The 27,372-nt window shown below is 42.1% G+C and overlaps 1 protein-coding gene across 6 annotated transcripts in view; it reads right to left on the reverse strand.

Moving 5' to 3' along the window:
* LOC139758430 (adenine DNA glycosylase-like) overlaps positions 1-20,927 on the reverse strand; it is a 115,330-nt gene extending 94,403 nt beyond the window's left edge. For all 6 annotated transcript variants that reach the window (XM_071679835.1, XM_071679829.1, XM_071679833.1 and 3 more), the window contains exons 1-2: positions 20,740-20,927; positions 12,117-12,304 (exon numbers count right to left, since the gene is read on the reverse strand). In XM_071679835.1, the coding sequence (XP_071535936.1) occupies positions 12,117-12,304; positions 20,740-20,920 (369 nt within the window). In that variant the 5' untranslated portion in view covers positions 20,921-20,927. The remainder of the gene's footprint in view (positions 1-12,116; positions 12,305-20,739) is intronic.
* Positions 20,928-27,372: the final 6,445 nt, after the last annotated feature.

The following is a 27,372-nucleotide window of genomic DNA, read 5'->3' on the forward strand; positions in this document are numbered from 1 at the left end:
CATACTTGTCGTTACATGCCTCTCTCATATACACCATTCCATGCATTCTTCCACTATTTCCTTCATTCCAATATCTTCCACCATTTCCTTCATTCCAATACTCTTCTATTCTATTTCCCGATGTCATAGATAGTCTTCCTCTCACACCAACCCCATTACTTATACTTCCATACAATCTCCTTAAAAACTCCTATCTTGCATTCTTTTCACATGACTATACCACCCATTAAAACATTTCACAATTCATTCCCTTTGCATTACCTGCCATTCCAAACCTCCCCCTAATTTCTTTCTTCATTCCATCTAGTCATAACATATGCCCGCTCTAATTTCTTTCTTCATTCCATCTATTCATAACATATGCCCCTCTCAAATAGCTCATTTCCATATCTGGGATTCATGACCTCTCTGAATCATTCCATGTCCATGTTTCAGCTACATAGGTCAAGTTCTGGAGGACTATGCTGTCCCTTTATCCTTTCTTCACTTTTGTACTTATACCTCTACCCTTCATTATTCTATTAGGGAACCCAATGCCTCATCTATCCTGTACTGTTCTCTTCCTTATCTATCCTTCCCTCTAAGGTCATCCCAACTGTTCTTGAACACTAGCTCACTAACACAGGAAATGGCAAATATGTACGAAAAAATATATATGTATACATTCTTTATTATCTTTTTTTCATTATACTGAATTGTTGTTTCCTGTGTCAGCAAGGTAGTGCCAGGAAACAGATGAAGAATTGCCCATCCACCCATATACACATATATACAAACATAAGTGCCTATACACGCACATATACATACATATACATAATTTGTTTATGGATGGGGTTGTTAGGGAGGTGAATGCAAGAGTTTTGGAAAGAGGGGCAAGTATGAAGTCTGTTGGGGATGAGAGAACTTGGGAAGTGAGTCAGTTGTTGTTCGCTGATGATACAGCGCTGGTGGCTGATTCATGTGAGAAACTGCAGAAGCTGGTGACTGAGTTTGGTAAAGTGTGTGAAAGAAGAAAGTTAAGAGTAAATGTGAATAAGAGCAAGGTTATTAGGTACAGTAGGGTTGAGGGTCAAGTCAATTGGGAGGTAAGTTTGAATGGAGAAAAACTGGAGGAAGTAAAGTGTTTTAGATATCTGGGAGTGGATCTGGCAGTGGATGGAACCATGGAAGCGGAAGTGGATCATAGGGTGGGGGAGGGGGCGAAAATCCTGGGAGCCTTGAAGAATGTGTGGAAGTTGAGAACATTATCTCGGAAAGCAAAAATGGGTATGTTTGAAGGAATAGTGGTTCCAACAATGTTGTATGGTTGCGAGGCGTGGGCTATGGATAGAGTTGTGCGCAGGAGGATGGATGTGCTGGAAATGAGATGTTTGAGGACAATGTGTGGTGTGAGGTGGTTTGATCGAGTAAGTAATGTAAGGGTAAGAAAGATGTGTGGAAATAAAAAGAGCGTGGTTGAAAGAGCAGAAGAGGGTGTTTTGAAATGGTTTGGGCACATGGAGAGAATGAGTGAGGAAAGATTGACCAAGAGGATATATGTGTCGAAGGTGGAGGGAACAAGGAGAAGTGGGAGACCAAATTGGAGGTGGAAAGATGGAGTGAAAAAGATTTTGTGTGATCGGGGCCTGAACATGCAAGAGGGTGAAAGGAGGGCAAGGAATAGAGTGAATTGGATCGATGTGGTATACCGCGGTTGACGTGCTGTCAGTGGATTGAATCAGGGCATATGAAGCGTCTGGGGTAAACCATGGAAAGCTGTGTAGGTATGTATATTTGCGTGTGTGGACGCCATTTCTTTCGTCTGTTTCCTTGCGCTACCTCGCAAACGCGGGAGACAGCGACAAAGAAAAAAAAAAACATATACATACACAGACTTACACAAATAAAAGCATGTATACATTCATACTTGCTTGCCTTCATCCATTCCTGTCACTAACCCACACAGGAAATAGCATCGCTACCTCCCGCTTCAGTGAGGTAGTGCCAGGAAATCAGACAAAAAAGGCCACATTCATTCACACTCAGTCTCTAGCTGTCATGTGTAATGCACCGAAACCACAGTTCCCTATCCACATCCAGGCCCCACAGACCTTTCCATGATTTACCCCATGGATTCAGTCAACTGGCAGCACATCAACCCCAGTATACCACATTGTTCCAATTCACTCTATTCCTTGCACACCTCTCACCCTCCTGTATATTCAGGCCCTGATCACTCGAAAGCTTTTTCACTCCATCTTTCCACCTCCAGTTTGGTTCCCTGCTTCTCCTTGTTCCTTTCACCTCTGACACATATATCCCTCTTTGTCAATCTTTCCTCACTCATTCTGTCCATATGTCCAAACCATTTCAACACACTTTCTTCTGCTCTCTCAACCACACTCTTTTTATTACCATGCATCTCTTTTCCCCTTTCATTGCTTACTCGATCAAATCACCTCACACCACATATTGTCCTCAAACATTTCCAACACATCCACCCTCCTTCGTACAACCATATCTATAGCCCATACCTCACAACAATACAATATTGCTAGAACTACTATTCCTTCAAACACACCCATTTTTGTTCTCCACGGTAACATTCTCTCTTTCCACACATCCTTCTCTGCTCCCAGAACCTTCGCACCCTCCCCACCCTATGACTCACTTCCACTTCCAGGGTTCCACTTGCTGCCAAGTCCACTCCCAGATATCTAAAACACTTTACTTCCTCCAATTCCTCTCCATTCAAACTTACATCCCAACTAACTTGTCCTTCAACCTTGCTGAACCTTATTCACATTTACTCTCAACTTTCTCCATTCACACACTTTTCCAAATTCAGACACCAACTTCAGCAGTTTCTTATCTGAATCAGCCGCCAGTGTTGTATCATCAGTGAACAACGATTGACTCACTTCACAGGCCCCCTCATCTCCTTGCATTTATCTCTCTAACCACCCCATCCATAAACAAATTAAACAACCATGGGGACATCACACACCCCTGCTACAGACCAAACTTCACTGGCAACCAATCACTCTCCTCTCTTCCTACTCATAAACATGCCTTACATCCTTGTTCCCACACCATATAGTCTTGAGACCTTCCACAAAGTATCTCTATCAACCCTATCATATGTCTTCTCCAGATCCATAAATGTTACATACAAATCCATCTGTTTTTCCAAGTATTTCTCGCATACATCCTTTATAGCAAACACCTGATCCACACATCCTCTACCACTTCTGAAATCACAATGCTCCTACCCAATCTGATGCTCAAAACATGCCTTTATCCTCTCAATTAATACCCTCCCATACAATTTTACAAGTACACTCAACAAACCTATGCCTGTGTACAATGAACATTCATGTTTATCCCCTTTGCCTTTGTACAATGGCACTATACAGGCATTCTGCCAATCCTCAGGCACTTCACCATGATCCATACATACACTGAATGTCCTTATCAACCAATCAAAAGCACAATCACTCCCTTTCTGAATAAATTCAACCGCAATACCATCCAATCCCACCACCTTGCTGGATTTCATCTTCTTGCAAGGCTTTCACCAACTCTTCTCTTTTCACCTAACCATTCTCCCTGACTCTCACTTTGCACACCACCCTGACCAAAACACCATACATTCGCCACTCTATTACCAAACACATTCAACAATCCTTCAAAATACTCACTCCACCTCCTCCTCAACCCATCACTACCTGCTATCAATTCCCACCTTGCCCTCTTCGCTGATGTTCCCATTTGTTCTCTTGTCTTTCACCCTTTATTTACCTCCTTCCAAAACATCTTTTTATTCCCCCTAAAATTTAATTACACTCTCTCACCACAACTTTCAGTTGCCCTCTTTTTCAACCCTTGCACCTTTCTCTTGACCTCATGCCACTTTCTCTTACACATCTCCCAGGCCCTGATTGCTCAAAATCTTTTTCACTCCATCCTTCCACCTCCAATTTGGTCTCCCACTTCTCCTCATTCCCTTCACCTCCAACACATATATCCTCTTTTCAACTTTTCCTCACTCATTCTCTCCATGTGACCGAACCATTTCAATACACCCTCTTCTGCTCTCTTAACCACACTCTTTTTATTACCACACATCTCTCTTACCTTTTCATTACTTACTCGATCAAACCACCTCACACCACATATTGTTCATATACATTTTATTTCCAACACATCTCCACCCTCCTCTGTAAAACCCCATGCCTCTCAACCACATAATATTGTTAAAACTACTATTCCTTTAAACATACCCATTTTGTTCTCCAAGATGACATTATCTCTTTCCATACATTCTTCATTGCTCCCAGAACCTTTGACCCCTACTCCACCCTACAGCTCACTTCCACTTCCAATATTCCATCTGCTGCTAATTTCACTCCCAGATATCTAAAACAATTCACTTACTCCAATTTTTCTCCATTCAAACTTACATCCCAACTAACTTGTCCCCCGGCCCTGCTGAACCTAATAACCTTGCTCTTATTCACATTTACTCTCAACTTTTCCTTTCACACATTTTTCCAAACTCAGTCACCAACTTCTGCTGCTTCTTATTCGAATCAGCCACCACTGCTGCATCATCAGCGAACAACAATCGACTCACTTCCCAGGCTCTCTCATCCCCAACAGACTGCATACTTGCCCTTCTCTCTAAAACTCTTGCATCTATCTCTCTAGTCACCCCATCGATAAACAAATTAAACAACCATGAGAACATCACACACCACTGCCACAGACCAACCTTCACTGGGAACCAATCACTCTCCTCTCTTACTACTCAAACACATGCCTTGCACCCTTGATAAAAACATCTCTGCTTCTAGAATGTTACCTCCCACGCCATATATTCTTAAGACCTTGCACAAAGCATCTATATCAACCCTACCATATGCCTTCTCTAGATCCATACATACCACATATAAATTCATTTGTTTTCTAAGTATTTCTCTCAAACATTCCTCAAAGTAAACACCTGATCCACAAATCCTCTACCAATTCTAAAAGCACGTTGCTCCTCCCTAATCTGAAGCTCAGGACACACCTTAACCTTCTCAATCAATACCATCCCATACAATTTTCCAGGTATACTCAACAAACTTATGCCTTTGTAGTTTGAACACTCACCTTTATCCCCTTTGCCTTTGTCCAATGGCACTAAACACACATTCCACCAATCCTCAGGCACATCACCATGATCCATACATACAATGAATATCCTTACCAACCAATCTACAACACAATCACCCCCGTTCTTAACAAATTCAAGTGCAGCTTACATCCCACTCTTAAGACCTTCCACAAAGCATCTCTATCACCCAAATCATATGCCTTCTCCTGATCCATAAATGCTACATATAAATCTATCTGTTTTTCTAATTACTTCTCACACACATTCTTCAGAGCAAACACCTGACCCACATATCTTCTGCCACTTCTGAAACCACACTGCTCCTCCCCAGTCTGATGCTCTCTATATGCCTACACCCTCTCAATCAATATACTCCCATACAATTTCCCAGGAATACTCAACAAACTTATGCTTTTGTAGTTTGAACACTCACCTTGATCCCCTTTGCCTTTGTACATTGGCACTATGCATGCATTCTGCCAATCCTCAGGCACCTCAGCATGATCCATACATACAATGAATATCCTTACCAACCAATCAAAAACACAGTCATCCCCAATCTTAATTTATTCAACTGCAATACCATCCAAACCCGCCGCCTTGCTTGATTTAATCTTCCGCAAAGCTTTCACTACCTCTTCTCTCTTAACCAAACCATTCTACCTGACCCTCTTGCTTCACACACCACCCCAACCAAAACACCCTATATCTGCCACTCTATCATCAAACACATTCAACAAACCTTCAAAATACTCACCCCATCTTCTCACTTCATCACTACTAGTTATTCATTCCACCCTTGTGCCCTTCACTGATGTTCCCATTTGTTCACGTTTTATGCACATTATCTACCTCCTTCCAAAACATCTTTTTATTCTCCCTAAAGCTTAATTATACTAACTCACCCCAACTCTGATTTGCCCTCTTTTTCAACCTTAGCACCTTCCTCTTGACCTCCTGCCACTTTCTTTTATACATCTCTGACTCAATTGCACTCCTTCCTTGTCAGTATCATCCAAACACCTCTCTTCTCTCTTTCACTAACAACCTTACTTCTTCATCCAACCACTCACCACTCTTTCGAACCTGCCCACCTCTCACCTTTCCCATGCTATATGCATCTTTTGCACATACCATCACTGCTTCCCTAAATACATCCCATTCCTCACCCACTCCTCTCATATTGTTTGCTCTCACCTTTTGCCATTCTACACTCATTCTCTACAGGTACTTCCTCACATAAGTCTACTTTCCAAGCTCACTTACTCTTACCACTCTCTTCTCCCCAACATTTTCTCTTCTATTTTGAAAACCTCTACAAATCTTCAACTTTGCCTCCACAAGATAAAGACCAGACATCACACCAGCTGCCCCTCTCAGCACATTAACATCAAAAAGTCTCTCTTTTACATGCCTATAAATTAACACGTAATCTAATAATGTCTTTTAAATGTCTCTCCTACTCACATATGTATATCTCTCTTTTCTTAATTAGGTATTCCCAATCACCAGTCTTTTTTCAGCACACAAATCCACAAGTTCTTCACCATTTCCATTCACAACACTGAATACTGCATGTACACCAATTATACCCTCAACTGCCACATATATAAAAATACAATACTAATAAAAACTTCATAATGTGTTCTTTATATCATTTTCCATATTAATTTCTCCCCTATCTCTGGGAGTGGGAGAAGAGTACTTCCCATATATTCCCAGTGTCATAGGTGGTGGCTAAAGAGGAATGGAAATAGGGGTCTGAAAAAACCCATCCCTGTGCTGTAAATATCTTAAGGCTAGAAAAAAGGTCCCAAGTGAGAAGTGCTCATCCTCCTCAAAGGCTCAGGCTGAATGTGTGTGCATGTACCCAAGATGAGAAGGGAAAGATGGGTTGTATGTTTAAAGACAGATACCTGGATGTTCTAGCTATGAGCAAAACAAGGTCAAAGGGGGAATGGCAAGAACAGTTTGGGAATGCCTTAGGGGTAAAGTCAGGGGTGAGTGCATGGTCATGAGCTAAGGAAAGAGAAGCGGTGCTGTTGAAAAAGAAACTGTGAGAAATGTGCGAAAGAGTACAAGAAAGTGAGTTACACACTGATGCGAGTAAAAATGAAAGTGAATTACAAGAGGTGAGTGATTATTTGTCTTGTGATCTGTAGCTGAGAGGGCTATAAAAGAGAAGCAAGTGTTTTGGGAGCAGCTGAGTGGCAGTAGTTTTTATACAATTCTGATTAAATGTCGCTGATGGGTGATTTGAATATGAGTGGATACGGTAGCAGTTGAGGTTATAACTGGGAGGAATGGAGTACCTGGTGTTGTGAATAAGAATGATGGACAACTTGAATTGTGGGCTGAAAGAGACTGGTGATTAGGTATACCTGATTTAACAAGAGGGGCATACATGTGTGCATATACAGGTGAGTAGGAAAGATGGCATGTGGGCATTACTGGGTTATTTTCTACTTGACAGGGGTACAAAGGAAAGACTTTTAGACTTCAACGTGTTGTGAGTGCCAGCTAGGGGAATGTCTGATTATCAACTGGTGGAGACAAATGTTAAGAACTGTTGAGACTTTGAGAAAAGAGGAAATGACACAGATGGGAGGAAAGTTATGAAAGTGAGTGAATTGGAAAAGATACTTGTGTGATGAGATACCAGGAGAGAATGAGTGAAGAATGACAAAAGGTGAGAGGAAATGAAACTAGGGGAGAGGATAAGGCATGATAGGAGTTAAGGAAAACTAGGCTTGCATCTGTAAATGTGGACAAGTGAGAAAGGGTAGTAAGCGATGGAATGACAACATTAAGTTGTTAGTGAAAAAGAAAAGGCAGGTGTATGGGTATCAATCAGAGGAAAGAAGTCCAAGTGAGTGGAAGATATACAAGAAAAAGTGGTAGAAGGTCAAGAGGAAGGTGCAGGAGCTAAAATAGGGCAAATGAGAGTGTATCAACATAATTCAAGGAGAATAAGAAAATGTTTTGGAAGTAAGTTAATAGTGTATTTACAAGAGAACAAGCAGGAACATCAGTGAAGGAAGCAAATGGGGAAGTGTTAACAAGCAGAGATTAGGTGAAGAGGAGACGGAATGAGTACTCTGAAGGACTGCTGAATGTGTTTGATGATAGGGTGGCAGATGTAGGGTATTTAGTTGGGGAGGTATGCACTGTAAGAGATTCATGGCAAATGATGTAGTGGAAAGAGAAGAGGTGGTGAAGGTTTTTTGTAAGTGCACAAAATGGCTAGAGTGGATGTTACTGCAGATATATACAAGTATATATGTGAAAGAGATGAAGAGGGTATGCTGAAATAATATGGACAGGTGGAGTGGATAAGTAAGGAAAGGATGACTGAGAGGGTATACATGAAGTAGGGGAAGGAACAAGGAAAAGCAGGAAACCAATGAGGTGGAACCATGATTCTTTAAAAGCTTGAGGCATGCAGAAGATAAAGTAGGTTGGAGCAACCCAGTATACAGGGGATGATGTGCTGACAATGGACTGAAACAGAGCATACAATGTGGTTGGGGAACACCATGGAAAAGTCTGTTGGGCCTGGTTGTGAATAGAGGGGTTCTGGTTTCAAAGCATTATACATGAGTGCAAGAGAGTGGATGTAAGCTGATAAGGCCATTTCTTCATCTGTTCCTGGCACTATCTTGCTAACATGGAACACGGCGAACACGTGAAAAATAACATTATGGACCTGTAGAAAGTGTGATGGGTTCAAAATGATGCTCTGTGGAAGGTGTTATGAACAAATGGTGTGGGTGGAAAGATATTAGAAGCAAATGATGAGTTTTATCCAGAGAATATGGTGCAAGTGCAAGTACAAGGAGGAGGGTAAGTGGTTGCATGCAAAGGTGAGCCTGCATTAGGTATGTCTGATGTCACCATGACTGTTTACTTTGTTTATGGATGGGATGATGAGGAAGATGAATGCAAGGGTCTTGGAGACAAGAGCAGGAATGCAGTATATTGGGGTGAGAGGGCCTGAGAAGTAAGTCAACTGTGGTTTGCCGATGACACAGCACCCATAGCAGATTTGAGTGAGAAACTGTATATGCTGGTGTCTAATTTTGGGAATGTTAGAAAGGAGAAGTTGTAAGTAAATCCAAATAAAAGTAAGGTTATTAGGTTTAGCAGTGAGAAGAGACAGGTTATTTAGAGTGTGAGTTTGAATGGCAAGAACTTGTAGGAAGTGCAGTGTTTCAGGTAACTGGAGATGGATATGGCAGCGAATGGAACCATGGAAACAGAAGTGATCCACAGGGTGGGTCAAGGGGCAAAGGTCTTGGAAGCACTGAAGAATGTGTGGAAAGAAGTCACAATCGTAAAGGGCAAAGATTGGCATATTTGACGGTAAAGTAGTCCCAACAGTGTTGTACAGAGGTAAACTGAGAGCTTTAGACAAATATGTAAGGAGTAGGGTGATGTGTTGGAAATGAAATGCTTGAGGACAATATGTAGCATGAGGAGGGTTGATCAAATAAGAAATGACAGGGTGAGAAAGAGGTGTGGTAGCAGGTGGAGTATGTAAGAGAGCTGAAGATGAAGTTATGAAATGGTTCAGACAGTGGACAGGAAGAGTGAAGAAAGGATGACTGACAGAGTACAGATGTCAGAGGTGGAGGAAACAAGGGAAAGGGGGACACCAAGCAGGAGGTGGAAGGATGGAGCAAAGGAGGCTTTCAAACTTCAATGCCTGAACTTGCTGGAGGGTACAGTGTATGCAAAGGATAGAACAAACTGAAATGATATGGTTTTCAGGGGGACAACATGATGTCAATGAGCTGAACAATGGCATATAAAGCAGTTGGGGGTAACAACAGAGAGGTCTGTGGGCCTAGGGACAGTGGGAGGTATAGTTACAATGCATTACACATGACAGCTAGGAAATGGATGTGAGCAGTGAGACTATTTCTTTGATTCCAAGCATTACCTCGCTGACATGGAAAATGGCAAACATATATGAAAAATATGGATCTGGAGAGAGCCTAAGATTGGGTTGATAGACATGTTCTGTGGAAGGAGCTGCAAAAATATGGTGGGAGGAAAGCTATTAGAAGCAATGAGGAGCTTTTATCAATAGTGTGCATGAGAAGGTAGAGAGGAGGGTGAGTGGCTGCAGGTGGTGGGTCTAAAGCAGGGGGTGTGCGATGTCACCATGGCTGTTTAATGTGTTTAGGATAAGGTGGAGAGGAGGGTGAATCCATAGGTCTTGGAGACAGGAAAAACTATGTAGTCTGTTGAGGGTGTGTGCTCTGGGAGGTGAATCAGCCATTATTTGCTGATGACTTGGTGGTGATGGAAGATTCAAGTAAGAAACTGCAGAAGCTGGCATCTGAGTTTGGAAGAATGTGTGAAAGGAGAAAAATCAGAGTAAATGTGAATAAAAGTATGGTAAATAGGTTTAGCAGAGAGAAGAGTTGAGGTTATTTGGAGTATGAGTTTCAATGGAAAGAACTTGGAGAATTTGGAAGTTTTAGATAGCCAGGAGTAATTATGGCAGCATATGGAACCATTGAAGCTGAAGTGAACCACTTGGGTGGGTAAGGGGGATAAGGTGTTGTGTGCATATAGGAATGTATGGAAAGGAAGGTCACTGTCTTCAAAAGCAAAGGTGGGTATGTTTGTTGGTACAGTAGTACCTAAAGTAGTAGGTAGTCATAGGTATGGAAGGTATCCAACTACTACTACACAGAAAGCCAACACTTCAGTGGTTGTCAAGTTGCACCTCTCTAACCCAGGTAGGCCATCTTTTTCTTCCTGCTTCCCCAACACATGGGCTACTAGCATTCTGTCCACAAACATACAATCTCTCCTTGTCACACACAACAATTAAAAACAACTCACAAAACACATTCTTCATAACTATAGATTTTCTTGTGATGAATGCAATGTGCTAGCACTGCCTTTTTGCAAAATGGTAGGAGCAATAGATAGTAGTAGTAGAACACTGGGCAGACACATTAGGTAGAAGCAGTCAGTAGGAACACTGGGTAGGAGCTTATGAAAACACTACACTAGAGTTGCCCTTTGCCAGTGGCTTGTTAAGGGTGAGGCGCTTATAGGTAAAGAAGTGGCACTGGAGTTCAATAATTATGGAATCTCTTTTGCCATGGGCACCCACTTGAGGCAGTTCCCAAAGGAAACGAGCATCAGAGGTAGAGATAGACAGCAGACCCTTCGGTGATCAATGAATGCAAGGCATGGGCTTGAGATAAAAATGTAAAGAATGGGGTGAATGTGTTTGAAATAAAATGTTTGAGTACAATATGTAGCATATGGAGGGTTGATCAATTAAGAAATGATAGGGTAAGAGAGAGGTGTAGTAGTGAAGTGGAGTATGTAGAAAAGAGCTGAAGAGGGTATGAAATGGTTTGGGGATATGAAGAGGATGAGCAAGGAAAGGATGACTTAGAGGGTAAACATATCAGAAGGGATGGGAACAAGGAAAAAGGTAAATCCAAGGAGGTGGAAGGAAGTTGAGAAAGATACTTTGAGGGATTGAGGCCTGAACAGGTAGGAGGGTGCAAGGCAATCATGGGACAGAGTGAATTGGAGTGATGAGGTATATATAGGGGATGATGTGCTGTCAGCAGGCAGAACCAGGGCATGTGAAGCAGTCAGGGAAACCATGGAAGGGTCTTTGGCGCCTGGGTTGTGGACTGGGGGCTCTGATTTTGGTGCACCATACATAACAGATAAAGAATGAATGTTAGCAAATGAGATGCTGCTCTCTGCATCAACTAATGCAGGAAATGGCAAACATATGAAAAAAGTATTCACTTTTAAGAATAAAAATTATCATTTCTTCACTTTTGTCAACTCACCCATTAAGTCCTTGGTCTCAAAGAGCATGAAATAAAAGTCTGCATGTTCAGAGAGAGAAAGTTACTGAGCAGTAAAAAGATTAATGAAGTGTGAACAAATAAGACAGTCCGAATCAAATACTCAAATTAAATCAACCAACCTTCAAAGCACCTTCATGAAGTCTTCTTGCCCGAGAATAGTACCCCAAGCCTGCCCAGACTTGGTTCACCTCCTCTAAGGTAGAACTAGCCAAATCACCCACTGTTGGCCATTTTGTCATCCATTTTTTGAAATAGTCAATTACTGTGCTGACTTGAGTCTGCTGTAGCATTATCTCAGACACCCAAACTAAAAAAGCATATGTCAAAATAACTGCAAGGAAATTAATAAACAAAGGTAAAGGTTCATAACAAATAAGTTAGACATACATGTATGATATTCACGATAGAAAAAACGAAAAACTAAATGCAACTACAGCATACATAGTTTTGATGTTATTTCCAAACCCCTTTTCTTTGGAAAATTAGTTAAAAGAATTACAGTTACATTATAAAAATTATCATAAACTTTCAGAGAGCTAAGTCTGGAAAAGGAGTTCCACAACCAACAGGAAAATTATCATTTTTACAATCTTTATTATCATCATTATCATACTTGATTGCCATTTCCTGTGTTAGTGAGGTAGCACCAGGAAACAGATGAAGAAAGAGCCATCCACTTATATACATACATATATACATACACATACAATTTTTTTAATTATACTTAGTCACTGTCTCCTGTGTTTGCAAGGTAGTGCAAGGAAACAGACAAAAGAATGGCCCAACCCACCCACATACACATGCATGTACATAAACGCCCACAGACGCACATAAGCATACCTATATATTTCAACGTATACATACGTGTAGGAAGAGAGGAAAGTGATTGGTTCTCAGTGAATGTAGGTTTGCGGCAGGGGTGTGTGATGTCTCCATGGTTGTTTAATTTGTTTATGGATGGGGTTGTTAGGGAGGTAAATGCAAGAGTCCTGGAAAGAGGGGCAAGTATGAAGTCTGTTGGGGATGAGAGAGCTTGGGAAGTGAGTCAGTTGTTGCTCGCTGATGATACAGCGCTGGTGGCTGATTCATGTGAGAAACTGCAGAAGCTGGTGACTGAGTTTGGTAAAGTGTGTGGAAGAAGAAAGTTAAGAGTAAATGTGAATAAGAGCAAGGTTATTAGGTACAGTAGGGTTGAGGGTCAAGTCAATTGGGAGGTGAGTTTGAATGGAGAAAAACTGGAGGAAGTGAAGTGTTTTAGATATCTGGGAGTGGATCTGTCAGCGGATGGAACCATGGAAGCGGAAGTGGATCATAGGGTGGGGGAGGGGCGAAAATTTTGGGAGCCTTGAAAAATGTGTGGAAGTCGAGAACATTATCTCGGAAAGCAAAAATGGGTATGTTTGAAGGAATAGTGGTTCCAACAATGTTGTATGGTTGCGAGGCGTGGGCTATGGATAGAGTTGTGCGCAGGAGGATGGATGTGCTGGAAATGAGATGTTTGAGGACAATGTGTGGTGTGAGGTGGTTTGATCGAGTAAGTAACGTAAGGGTAAGAGAGATGTGTGGAAATAAAAAGAGCGTGGTTGAGAGAGCAGAGGAGGGTGTTTTGAAATGGTTTGGGCACATGGAGAGAATGAGTGAGGAAAGATTGACCAAGAGGATATATGTGTCGGAGGTGGAGGGAACGAGGAGAAGAGGGAGACCAAATTGGAGGTGGAAAGATGGAGTGAAAAAGATTTTGTGTGATCGGGGCCTGAACATGCAGGAGGGTGAAAGGAGGGCAAGGAATAGAGTGAATTGGAGCGATGTGGTATACAGGGGTTGACGTGCTGTCGGTGGATTGAATCAAGGCATGTGAAGCGTCTGGGGTAAACCATGGAAAGCTGTGTAGGTATGTATATTTGCGTGTGTGGACGTGTGTATGTACATGTGTATGGGGGGGGGGGCATTTCTTTCGTCTGTTTCCTTGCGCTACCTCGCAAACGCGGGAGACAGCGACAAAGTATAAAAAAATAAAAAAAAAACATACAAAGACATATACATATATATACATATATACACATGTACATATTCATACTTCCTACCTTCATGCATTCCCATAGCCACCCCACCAAATATGAAAAACCAAACCCTTCCCCCACACACACGCAAGGTAGCACTAGGAAAGGACAACAAAGGCCACATTCGTTCACACTCAGTCTCTAGCTGTCATGTGTAATGCACCAAAACCACAGCTCCCTCTCCATATCCAGGCCCCACAGAACTTTCCATGGTTTATCCCAGATCTTTCACATGCCCTGGTTCAATACACTGACAGCACGTCAACCCCGATATACCACATCGCTCCAATTCACTCTATTCCTTGCATGCTTTTCACCCTTCTGTATGTTCAAGCCCTGATCACTCAAAATCTTTTTCACTCCATCCTTCCACCTCCAATTTAGTCTCTCACTTCTCATTCCCTCCACCTCTGACACATATATCCTCTTTGTCAATCTTTCCTCGCTAATTCTCTCCATGTGACCAAACCATTTCAAAATACCCTCTTCTGCTCTCTCAACCACACTCTTTTTATTACCAGACATCTCTCTTACCCTTTCATTACTCACTCAATCAAACCACCTCACACTACAAATTGTCCTTAAACATTTCATTACCAACACATCCACTCTCCTCTGCACAACCTCATCTATAGCTCATGTCTTACAACCATATAACATTGTTGGAACCACTATTCCTTCAAACATACCCATTTTTGCTCTCTGAGATATAAAGTTCTCACCTTCCACACATTCTTCAATGCTCCCAGAACATTCACCCCCTCTCCCACCCTGTGACTCACTTCTACTTCCATGGTTCCACCCGCTGCCAAATCCACTCCCAGATATCTAAAACACTTCACATCCTACAGTTTTTCTCCATTCAAACTTACCCCCCATTAACTTGTCCCATAACCCTACTAAACCTAATAACCTTGCTCTTATTCATATTTACTCTCAACTTTCTTCTTTCACACACTTTACCAAACTCAGTCACCAAATTCTGCAGTTTCTCACCCGAATCAACCACCACAAATGTATCATCAGCAAACAACACCTGACTAACTTCCCAAGCCCTCTCATCCACAACAGACTGCATACTTGCCCCCCCTGCAAAACTCTTGCATTTACCTCCCTAACAAGCCATCCAAAAACAAATTAAACAACCATGGAGACATCACGCACCCCTGCCACAAACCAACATTCACTGGGAACCAATCACTTTCTTCTCTTCGCACCTCGTATATATCATTCTATTTATTTATTTATCATACTTTGTCGCTGTCTCCCACATTAGCGAGGTAGCGCAAGGAAACAGACGAAAGAATGGCCAAATCCATCCACATACACATGTATATACATACACGTCCACACACACACATACACATACCTATACATATCAATGCATACATATATATGCACACACAGACATATACATACATACACATGTACATAATTCATACTGTCTGCCCTTATTCATTCCCTTCGCCACCCCACCACACATGAAATGACATGCCCCTCCCCCGCATGTGCACAAAGTAGCGCTAGGAGAAGAGAACAAAGGCCCCATTCATTCACACAGTCTCTAGCTGTCATGTATAATTCACCAAAGCCAAAGCTCCCTTTCCACATCCAGGCCCCACAGAAGTTTCCATGGCTTACCCCAGATGTTTCACAAGCCCTGGTTCAATCCACTGACAGCACGTCGACCCCGGTATACCACATCGTTCCAATTCACTATATTCCATGCATGCCTTTCACCCTCCTGCATGTTCAGACCTTGATCACTCAAAATCTTTTTCACTCCATCTTTCCACCTCCAGTTTGGTCTCCCACTTCTCATCCCCTCCACCTCTGACACATATATCCTCTTTGTCAATCTTTCCTCACTCATTTTCTCCATGTGAAAAAACCATTTCAAAACACCCTTTTCTGCTCTCTCAACCAAACTCTTTTTATTACCATACATCTCTCTTACCCTTTCATTACTTACTCTATCAAACCACCTCACACCACATATTGTCCTTAAACATCTCATTTCCAGCACATCCATCCTCCTCCCCACAAGTCTATCTATAGCCCACACCTCGCAACCATATAACATTGTTGGAACCACTATTCCTTCAAACATACCCATTCTTGCTTTCCAAGATAACGTTCTCGACTTCCACAGGTTCTTCAACGCTCACAGAAGTTTCACCCCCTCCCCCACGCTATGATTCACTTCTGCTTCCATGGTTCCATCCACTGCCAAATCCACTCCCAAATATCTAAAACACTTCACTTCCTCCAGTTTTTCTCCATTCAAACTTACCTCCCAATTGACTTGTCCCTCAACCCTACTGTACCTAATAACCTTGCTCTTATTCACATTTACTCTCAGCTTTCTTCTTTCACACACTTTACCAAACTCAGTCACCAGCTTCTGCAATTTCTCACCCGAATCAGCCACCAGCGCTGTATCATCAGTGAACAACTGACTCACTTCCCAAGCTCTCTTATCCACAACAGACTGCATACTTGCCCCTCTTTCCAAAACTCTTGCATTTACCTCCCTAACAACCCCATCCATAAACAAATTAAACAACCATGGAGACATCACACACCCCTGCCACAAACCTACATTCACTGAGAACCAATCACTTTCCTCTCTTCCTACACGTACACATGCCTTGCATCCTCAATAAAAACTTTTCACTGTTTCTTATAACCTGCCTCCTACACCATATACTCATAATACCTTCCACAGAGCATCACTATCAACCCTATCATATGCCTTCTCCAGATCCATAAATGCTACATACAAATCCATTTGCTTTTCTAAGTATTTCTCACATACATTTTTCAAAGCAAACACCTGATCCACACATTCTCTACCACTTCTGAAACCACACTGCTCTTCCCTAATATGATGCTCTGTACATGCCTTCACCCTCTCAATCAATACCCTCCCATATAATTTCCCACGAATACTCAACAAACTTGTACCTCTGTAATTTGAGCACTCACTTTTATCCCCTTTGCCTTTGTACAATGGCATTATGCAACCATTCCGCCAATGCTCAGGCACCTCGCCATGAGACATACATACATCAAATAACCTTACCAACCAGTCAACAATACAGTCATCCCCTTTTTTGATAAATTCCACTGCAACACCATCCGAACCCACTACCTTGCCGGCTTTCATCTTCCGCAAAGCTTTTACCTCTTCTCTGTTTACTAAATCATTCTCCCTAACCCTCTCACTTTGCACACCACCTCGACCAAAACAACCTATATCTGCCACTCTGTCATCAAACACATTCAACAAACCTTCAAAATACTCACTCCATCTCTTTCTCACATCACCATTACTTGTTATCACCTCCCCATTAACCCTCTTCACTGATGTTCCCATTTGTTCCCTTGTCTTATGCTCTTTATTTACCTCCTTCCAAAACGTCTTTATATCCTCCCTAAAACATAATGATACTCTTTCACCCCAACTCTCATTTGCCCTCTTTTTCACCTCTAGCACCTTTCTCTTAACCTCCTGCCTCATTCTTTTATACATCTCCCAGTCATTTGCATTATTTCCCTACAAAAATTCTCCAAATGCCTCTCTCTTCTCTTTCACTAATAATCTTACTTCTTCATCCCATGACCCTACCCTTTTTCATCTAATATTATTATCCTTTGTCGCTGTCTCCCACATTAACAAGGTAGCGCAAGGAAGCAGACAAAGAATGGCCCAAAGCATCCACATACAGATGTATATACATACACAACCAAACACGCACATATACATACCTATACATTTCAATGTATTCATATATGTACATACAGACATATACATACATACACATTTACTTAATTCATACTTGCTGCCTTCATTCATTCCCATAGACACCCTGCCAGATATGAAATGACAACCCCCTCCCCCTGCGGGGTAGTACCAAGAAAAGATAACAAAGGCCACATTCGTTCACACTGTCTCTAGCTGTCATGTAAAATGCACCAAAACCAAAGCTCCCTTTCCACATCCAGACCCCACAGAACTTTCCATGGTTTACCCCAGACACTTCACATGCCCTGGTTCAATCCATTGACAGCACATCGACCCTGGTATACCACATCGTTCCAATTCACTCTCTTCCTTGCACGCCTTTCACCCTCCTGCATGTTCAGACCTTGATCACTCAAAATCTTTTTCACTCCATCTTTCCACCTCCAACTTGGTCTCCCACTTCTCCTCGTTCCCTCCACCTCTGACACATATACCCTCTTAGTCAATCTTTCCTCACTCATTCTCTTCATGTGACCAAACCATTTCAATATACCCTCTTCTGCTCTCTCAACCACACTCTTTTTATCACCACACATCTCTCTTACCCTTTCATTACTCGATCAAACCACCTCACACCACATACTGTCCTCAAACATCTCATTTCCAGCACACCCACCCTCCTCCGCACTACTCTATCTATAGACCAAGCCTCTAACCATATAACATTGTTGGAACCACTATTCCTTCAAACATACACATTTTTGCTTTCCAAGATAATGTCCTCGCCTTCCACACATTTTTCAACGCTCACATATTTTTAGTACCTTCCACAGAGCATCTCTATCAACTCTATCATATGCCTTCTCCAGATCCATAAATGCTACATACAAATCCATTTGCTTTTCTAAGTATTTCTCACATACATTTTTCAAAGCAAACACCTGATCCACACATCCTCTACCACTTATGAAACCACTCTGCTCTTCCCCAATCTGATGCTCTGTACATGCCTTCACCCTCTCAATCAATACCCTCCCATATAATTTACCAGGAATACTCAACAAACTTATACCTCTGTAATTTGAGCACTCACTCTTATCCCCTTTGCCTTTGTACAATGGCACTATGCAAGCATTCTGCCAATCCTCAGGCACCTCACCATGAGTCACACATACATTAAATAACCTTACCAACCAGCCAACAATACAGTCACCCCCTTTTTTAATAAATTCCACTGCAATACCATCCAAACCTGCTGCCTTGCCAGCTTTCATCTTCCGCAAAGCTTTTACTACCTCTTCTCTGTTTACCAAATCATTTTCCCTAACCCTCTCACTTTGCACACCACCTCGACCAAACACCCTACATCTGCCACTCAATCATCAAACACATTCAACAAACCTTCAAAATACTCACTCCATCTCCTTCTCACATCACCACTACTTGTTATCACCTCCCCATTTACCCCCTTCACTGAAGTTCCCATTTGCTCCCTTGTCTTATGCACTTTATTTACCTCCTTCCAGATCATCTTTTTATTTTCCCTGAAATTTAATGATACTCTCTCACCCCAACTCTTATTTGCCCTCTTTTTCACCTCTTGCACCTTTCTCTTGACCTCTTGCCTCTTTCTTTTATACATCTCCCAATCATTTGCATTTATTCCCTGCAAAAATTGTCCAAATGCCTCTCTCTTCTCTTTCACTAATAATCTTACTTCATCCCACCACTCACTACCCTTTCTGATCAACCCACCTCCCACTCTTCTCATGCCACAAGCATATTTTGCGCAAGCCATCACTGCTTCCCTAAATACATCCCATTCCTCCCCTACTCCCTTACCTCCTTGTTCTCACCTTTTCCATTCTGTACTCAGTCTCTCCTGCTACTTCCTCACACAAGTCTCCTTCCTAAGCTCACTTACTCTCACCACTCTCTTCACCCCAACATTCTCTCTTCTTTTCTGAAGACCCATACAAATCTTCACCTTCGCCTCCACAAGATAATGATCAGACATCCCTCCAGTTGCACCTATCAGCACATTAACATCCAAAAGTCTCTCTTTCGCGCACCTGTCAATTACATGTAACCCAACAACGCTCTCTGGCCATCTCTCCTACTTACATACGTATACTTATGTATATCTCGCTTTTTTAACCAGGTATTCCCAATCACCAGTCCGTTTTCAGCACATAAATCTACAAGCTCTTCACCATTTCCATTTACAACACTGAACACCCCATGTATACTAATTATTCCCTCAACTGCCACATTACTCACCTTTGCATTCAAATCACCCATCACTATAACCCAGTCTTGTGCATCAAAACCACTAACACACTCATTCAGCTGCTCCCAAAACACTTGCCTCTCATGATCTTTCTTCTCATGCCTAGGTGCATATGCACCAATAATCACCCATCTCTCTCCATCCACTTTCAGTTTTACCCATATCAATCTAGAGTTTACTTTCTTACATTCTATCACATACTCCCACCACTCCTGTTTCAGGAGTAGTGCTACTCCTTCCCTTGCTCTTGTCCTCTCACTAACCCCTGACTTTACTCCCAAGACATTCCCAAACCACTCTTCCCCTTTACCCTTGAGCTTCGTTTCACTCAGAGCCAAAACATCTAGGTTCCTTTCCTCAAACATACTACCTATCTCTTCTTTTTTCTCATCTTGATTACATCCGCACACATTTAGACACCCCAATCTGAGCCTTCGAGGAGGATGAGCACTTCCGTGTGACTCCTTCTTTTGTTTCCCCCTTTAGAAAGTTAAAATACAAGGAGGGGAGGGTTTCCAGCCCTCCCTCCCGTCCCCTTTAGTCGCCTTCTACGACACGTGAGGAATGCGTGGGAAGTATTCTTTCTCCCCTATCCCCAGGGATATATATATATATATATAAAACAACTAACTGGGTAACGATACCTGCATATGCTCTCTTATTGCGGTCAGGTTCTGTGGCAGCGATTGAGCGCCATGGCAAAACTCGATGGTGGGCATCATACCAACATAGTAGCTTCTCGCGAATGACTTTTACCTCATTCTCAGTGAAATGGTGCAGTCTACCTACCACAGGTAATGATGCCTTCCTTACATTCTTCACCATTGCTGAAATATCAAATTATCAATATTACTAGCAATGGAAATGGTAACCTTCAAATATGCACTTTACAGATATTATTTATTCTATTTATTATCCTTAATCGCCGTCTCTGTATTAGCAAGGTAGCACAAGGAAACAGACAAAAGAAAGGCCCAACCCACTCACATACTCATGTATCTACATAAATGCTACACACACACACATATACATACCTATACATTTCAACATATACAAACATACACAGACATATACATATATATACATGTACACATTCATACTTGCTGCCTTCATCCATTGTTGTTGCCACCCCATCACACATTCCTTACATTCTTCATATCCTGTCGCCACCCTGCCACATATTCCATACATTCTTCACCATAGCTGAAATATCACATTATCAATATTACTAGCAATGGAAACAGTAACCTTAAAATATGCACTTTACAGATATCTATTTATCTTATTCAACATACTTAATTGATGCTCCCATGTTAGCAAGGTAGCACAAGGAAACAGACAAAAGAATGGCCTAACCCACCCACATACATAAAAACCCACACACGCACATATACATATACATTTCAACATATACATATACATGCAGAAACATATACATATATACACATGTGCATATTCATACCTGCTGCTTCATCCATTCACGTTGCCATCCCGCCACATATGAATTTGCACACACACACACACACCCTACAAGGTAACGCTAGGAAAAGGCAACTAAAGCCACATTCATTTACACTCAGTCTCTAGCTGTCATGTGTAATACACTAAAACCACAGTTCCCTCTCCATATCCAGGCCCCACAGAACTTTCCATGGTTTATCCCAGATCTTTCACATGCCCTGGTTCAATACACTGACAGCACGTCAACCCCGATATACCACATCGCTCCAATTCACTCTATTCCTTGCATGCTTTTCACCCTTCTGTATGTTCAAGCCCTGATCACTCAAAATCTTTTTCACTCCATCCTTCCACCTCCAATTTAGTCTCTCACTTCTCATTCCCTCCACCTCTGACACATATATCCTCTTTGTCAATCTTTCCTCGCTAATTCTCTCCATGTGACCAAACCATTTCAAAATACCCTCTTCTGCTCTCTCAACCACACTCTTTTTATTACCAGACATCTCTCTTACCCTTTCATTACTCACTCAATCAAACCACCTCACACTACAAATTGTCCTTAAACATTTCATTACAAACACATCCACTCTCCTCTGCACAACCTCATCTATAGCTCATGTCTTACAACCATATAACATTGTTGGAACCACTATTCCTTCAAACATACCCATTTTTGCTCTCTGAGATATAAAGTTCTCACCTTCCACACATTCTTCAATGCTCCCAGAACATTCACCCCCTCTCCCACCCTGTGACTCACTTCTACTTCCATGGTTCCACCCGCTGCCAAATCCACTCCCAGATATCTAAAACACTTCACATCCTACAGTTTTTCTCCATTCAAACTTACCCCCCATTAACTTGTCCCATAACCCTACTAAACCTAATAACCTTGCTCTTATTCATATTTACTCTCAACTTTCTTCTTTCACACACTTTACCAAACTCAGTCACCAAATTCTGCAGTTTCTCACCCGAATCAACCACCACAAATGTATCATCAGCAAACAACACCTGACTAACTTCCCAAGCCCTCTCATCCACAACAGACTGCATACTTGCCCCCCCTGCAAAACTCTTGCATTTACCTCCCTAACAAGCCATCCAAAAACAAATTAAACAACCATGGAGACATCACGCACCCCTGCCACAAACCAACATTCACTGGGAACCAATCACTTTCTTCTCTTCGCACCTCGTATGTATCATTCTATTTATTTATTTATCATACTTTGTCGCTGTCTCCCACATTAGCGAGGTAGCGCAAGGAAACAGACGAAAGAATGGCCAAATCCATCCACATACACATGTATATACATACACGTCCACACACACACATACACATACCTATACATATCAATGCATACATATATATGCACACACAGACATATACATACATACACATGTACATAATTCATACTGTCTGCCCTTATTCATTCCCTTCGCCACCCCACCACACATGAAATGACATGCCCCTCCCCCGCATGTGCACAAAGCAGCGCTAGGAGAAGAGAACAAAAGCCCCATTCATTCACACAGTCTCTAGCTGTCATGTATAATTCACCAAAGCCAAAGCTCCCTTTCCACATCCAGGCCCCACAGAAGTTTCCATGGCTTACCCCAGATGTTTCACAAGCCCTGGTTCAATCCACTGACAGCACGTCGACCCCGGTATACCACATCGTTCCAATTCACTATATTCCATGCATGCCTTTCACCCTCCTGCATGCTCAGACCTTGATCACTCAAAATCTTTTTCACTCCATCTTTCCACCTCCAGTTTGGTCTCCCACTTCTCATCCCCTCCACCTCTGACACATATATCCTCTTTGTCAATCTTTCCTCACTCATTTTCTCCATGTGAAAAAACCATTTCAAAACACCCTTTTCTGCTCTCTCAACCAAACTCTTTTTATTACCATACATCTCTCTTACCCTTTCATTACTTACTCTATCAAACCACCTCACACCACATATTGTCCTTAAACATCTCATTTCCAGCACATCCATCCTCCTCCGCACAAGTCTATCTATAGCCCACACCTCGCAACCATATAACATTGTTGGAACCACTATTCCTTCAAACATACCCATTCTTGCTTTCCAAGATAACGTTCTCGACTTCCACAGGTTCTTCAACGCTCACAGAAGTTTCACCCCCTCCCCCACGCTATGATTCACTTCCGCTTCCATGGTTCCATCCACTGCCAAATCCACTCCCAAATATCTAAAACACTTCACTTCCTCCAGTTTTTCTCCATTCAAACTTACCTCCCAACTGACTTGTCCCTCAACCCTACTGTACCTAATAACCTTGCTCTTATTCACATTTACTCTCAGCTTTCTTCTTTCACACACTTTACCAAACTCAGTCACCAGCTTCTGCAATTTCTCACCCGAATCAGCCACCAGCGCTGTATCATCAGTGAACAACTGACTCACTTCCCAAGCTCTCTTATCCACAACAGACTGCATACTTGCCCCTCTTTCCAAAACTCTTGCATTTACCTCCCTAACAACCCCATCCATAAACAAATTAAACAACCATGGAGACATCACACACCCCTGCCACAAACCTACATTCACTGAGAACCAATCACTTTCCTCTCTTCCTACACGTACACATGCCTTGCATCCTCAATAAAAACTTTTCACTGTTTCTTATAACCTGCCTCCTACACCATATACTCATAATACCTTCCACAGAGCATCACTATCAACCCTATCATATGCCTTCTCCAGATCCATAAATGCTACATACAAATCCATTTGCTTTTCTAAGTATTTCTCACATACATTTTTCAAAGCAAACACCTGATCCACACATTCTCTACCACTTCTGAAACCACACTGCTCTTCCCTAATATGATGCTCTGTACATGCCTTCACCCTCTCAATCAATACCCTCCCATATAATTTCCCACGAATACTCAACAAACTTGTACCTCTGTAATTTGAGCACTCACTTTTATCCCCTTTGCCTTTGTACAATGGCATTATGCAACCAACCATTCCGCCAATGCTCAGGCACCTCGCCATGAGACATACATACATCAAATAACCTTACCAACCAGTCAACAATACAGTCATCCCTTTTTTGATAAATTCCACTGCAACACCATCCGAACCCACTGCCTAGCCGGCTTTCATCTTCCGCAAAGCTTTTACCTCTTCTCTGTTTACTAAATCATTCTCCCTAACCCTCTCACTTTGCACACCACCTCGATCAAAACACCCTATATCTGCCACTCTGTCATCAAACACATTCAACAAACCTTCAAAATACTCACTCCATCTCTTTCTCACATCACCATTACTTGTTATCACCTCCCCATTAACCCTCTTCACTGATGTTCCCATTTGTTCCCTTGTCTTATGCTCTTTATTTACCTCCTTCCAAAACGTCTTTATATCCTCCCTAAAACATAATGATACTCTTTCACCCCAACTCTCATTTGCCCTCTTTTTCACCTCTAGCACCTTTCTCTTAACCTCCTGCCTCATTCTTTTATACATCTCCCAGTCATTTGCATTATTTCCCTACAAAAATTCTCCAAATGCCTCTCTCTTCTCTTTCACTAATAATCTTACTTCTTCATCCCATGACCCTACCCTTTTTCATCTAATATTATTATCCTTTGTCGCTGTCTCCCACATTAACAAGGTAGCGCAAGGAAGCAGACAAAAGAATGGCCCAAAGCATCCACATACAGATGTATATACATACACAACCAAACACGCACATATACATACCTATACATTTCAATGTATTCATATATGTACATACAGACATATACATACATACACATTTACTTAATTCATACTTGCTGCCTTCATTCATTCCCATAGACACCCTGCCAGATATGAAATGACAACCCCCTCCCCCTGCGGGGTAGTACCAAGAAAAGATAACAAAGGCCACATTCGTTCACACTGTCTCTAGCTGTCATGTAAAATGCACCAAAACCAAAGCTCCCTTTCCACATCCAGACCCCACAGAACTTTCCATGGTTTACCCCAGACACTTCACATGCCCTGGTTCAATCCATTGACAGCACATCGACCCTGGTATACCACATCGTTCCAATTCACTCTCTTCCTTGCACGCCTTTCACCCTCCTGCATGTTCAGACCTTGATCACTCAAAATCTTTTTCACTCCATCTTTCCACCTCCAACTTGGTCTCCCACTTCTCCTCGTTCCCTCCACCTCTGACACATATACCCTCTTGGTCAATCTTTCCTCACTCATTCTCTTCATGTGACCAAACCATTTCAATATACCCTCTTCTGCTCTCTCAACCACACTCTTTTTATCACCACACATCTCTCTTACCCTTTCATTACTCGATCAAACCACCTCACACCACATACTGTCCTCAAACATCTCATTTCCAGCACACCCACCCTCCTCCGCACTACTCTATCTATAGACCAAGCCTCTAACCATATAACATTGTTGGAACCACTATTCCTTCAAACATACACATTTTTGCTTTCCAAGATAATGTCCTCGCCTTCCACACATATTTCAACGCTCACATATTTTTAGTACCTTCCACAGAGCATCTCTATCAACTCTATCATATGCCTTCTCCAGATCCATAAATGCTACATACAAATCCATTTGCTTTTCTAAGTATTTCTCACATACATTTTTCAAAGCAAACACCTGATCCACACATCCTCTACCACTTATGAAACCACTCTGCTCTTCCCCAATCTGATGCTCTGTACATGCCTTCACCCTCTCAATCAATACCCTCCCATATAATTTACCAGGAATACTCAACAAACTTATACCTCTGTAATTTGAGCACTCACTCTTATCCCCTTTGCCTTTGTACAATGGCACTATGCAAGCATTCTGCCAATCCTCAGGCACCTCACCATGAGTCACACATACATTAAATAACCTTACCAACCAGCCAACAATACAGTCACCCCCTTTTTTAATAAATTCCACTGCAATACCATCCAAACCTGCTGCCTTGCCAGCTTTCATCTTCCGCAAAGCTTTTACTACCTCTTCTCTGTTTACCAAATCATTTTCCCTAACCCTCTCACTTTGCACACCACCTCGACCAAACACCCTACATCTGCCACTCAATCATCAAACACATTCAACAAACCTTCAAAATACTCACTCCATCTCCTTCTCACATCACCACTACTTGTTATCACCTCCCCATTTACCCCCTTCACTGAAGTTCCCATTTGCTCCCTTGTCTTATGCACTTTATTTACCTCCTTCCAGATCATCTTTTTATTCTCCCTGAAATTTAATGATACTCTCTCACCCCAACTCTTATTTGCCCTCTTTTTCACCTCTTGCACCTTTCTCTTGACCTCTTGCCCCTTTCTTTTATACATCTCCCAATCATTTGCATTTATTCCCTGCAAAAATTGTCCAAATGCCTCTCTCTTCTCTTTCACTAATAATCTTACTTCATCCCACCACTCACTACCCTTTCTGATCAACCCACCTCCCACTCTTCTCATGCCACAAGCATATTTTGCGCAAGCCATCACTGCTTCCCTAAATACATCCCATTCCTCCCCTACTTCCCTTACCTCCTTTGTTCTCACCTTTTTCCATTCTGTACTCAGTCTCTCCTGCTACTTCCTCACACAAGTCTCCTTCCTAAGCTCACTTACTCTCACCACTCTCTTCACCCCAACATTCTCTCTTCTTTTCTGAAGACCCATACAAATCTTCACCTTCGCCTCCACAAGATAATGATCAGACATCCCTCCAGTTGCACCTATCAGCACATTAACATCCAAAAGTCTCTCTTTCGCGCGCCTGTCAAT

This window comes from Panulirus ornatus, chromosome 30, assembly GCF_036320965.1.
Source record: "Panulirus ornatus isolate Po-2019 chromosome 30, ASM3632096v1, whole genome shotgun sequence".
Lineage (NCBI taxonomy): Eukaryota > Metazoa > Arthropoda > Malacostraca > Decapoda > Palinuridae > Panulirus > Panulirus ornatus.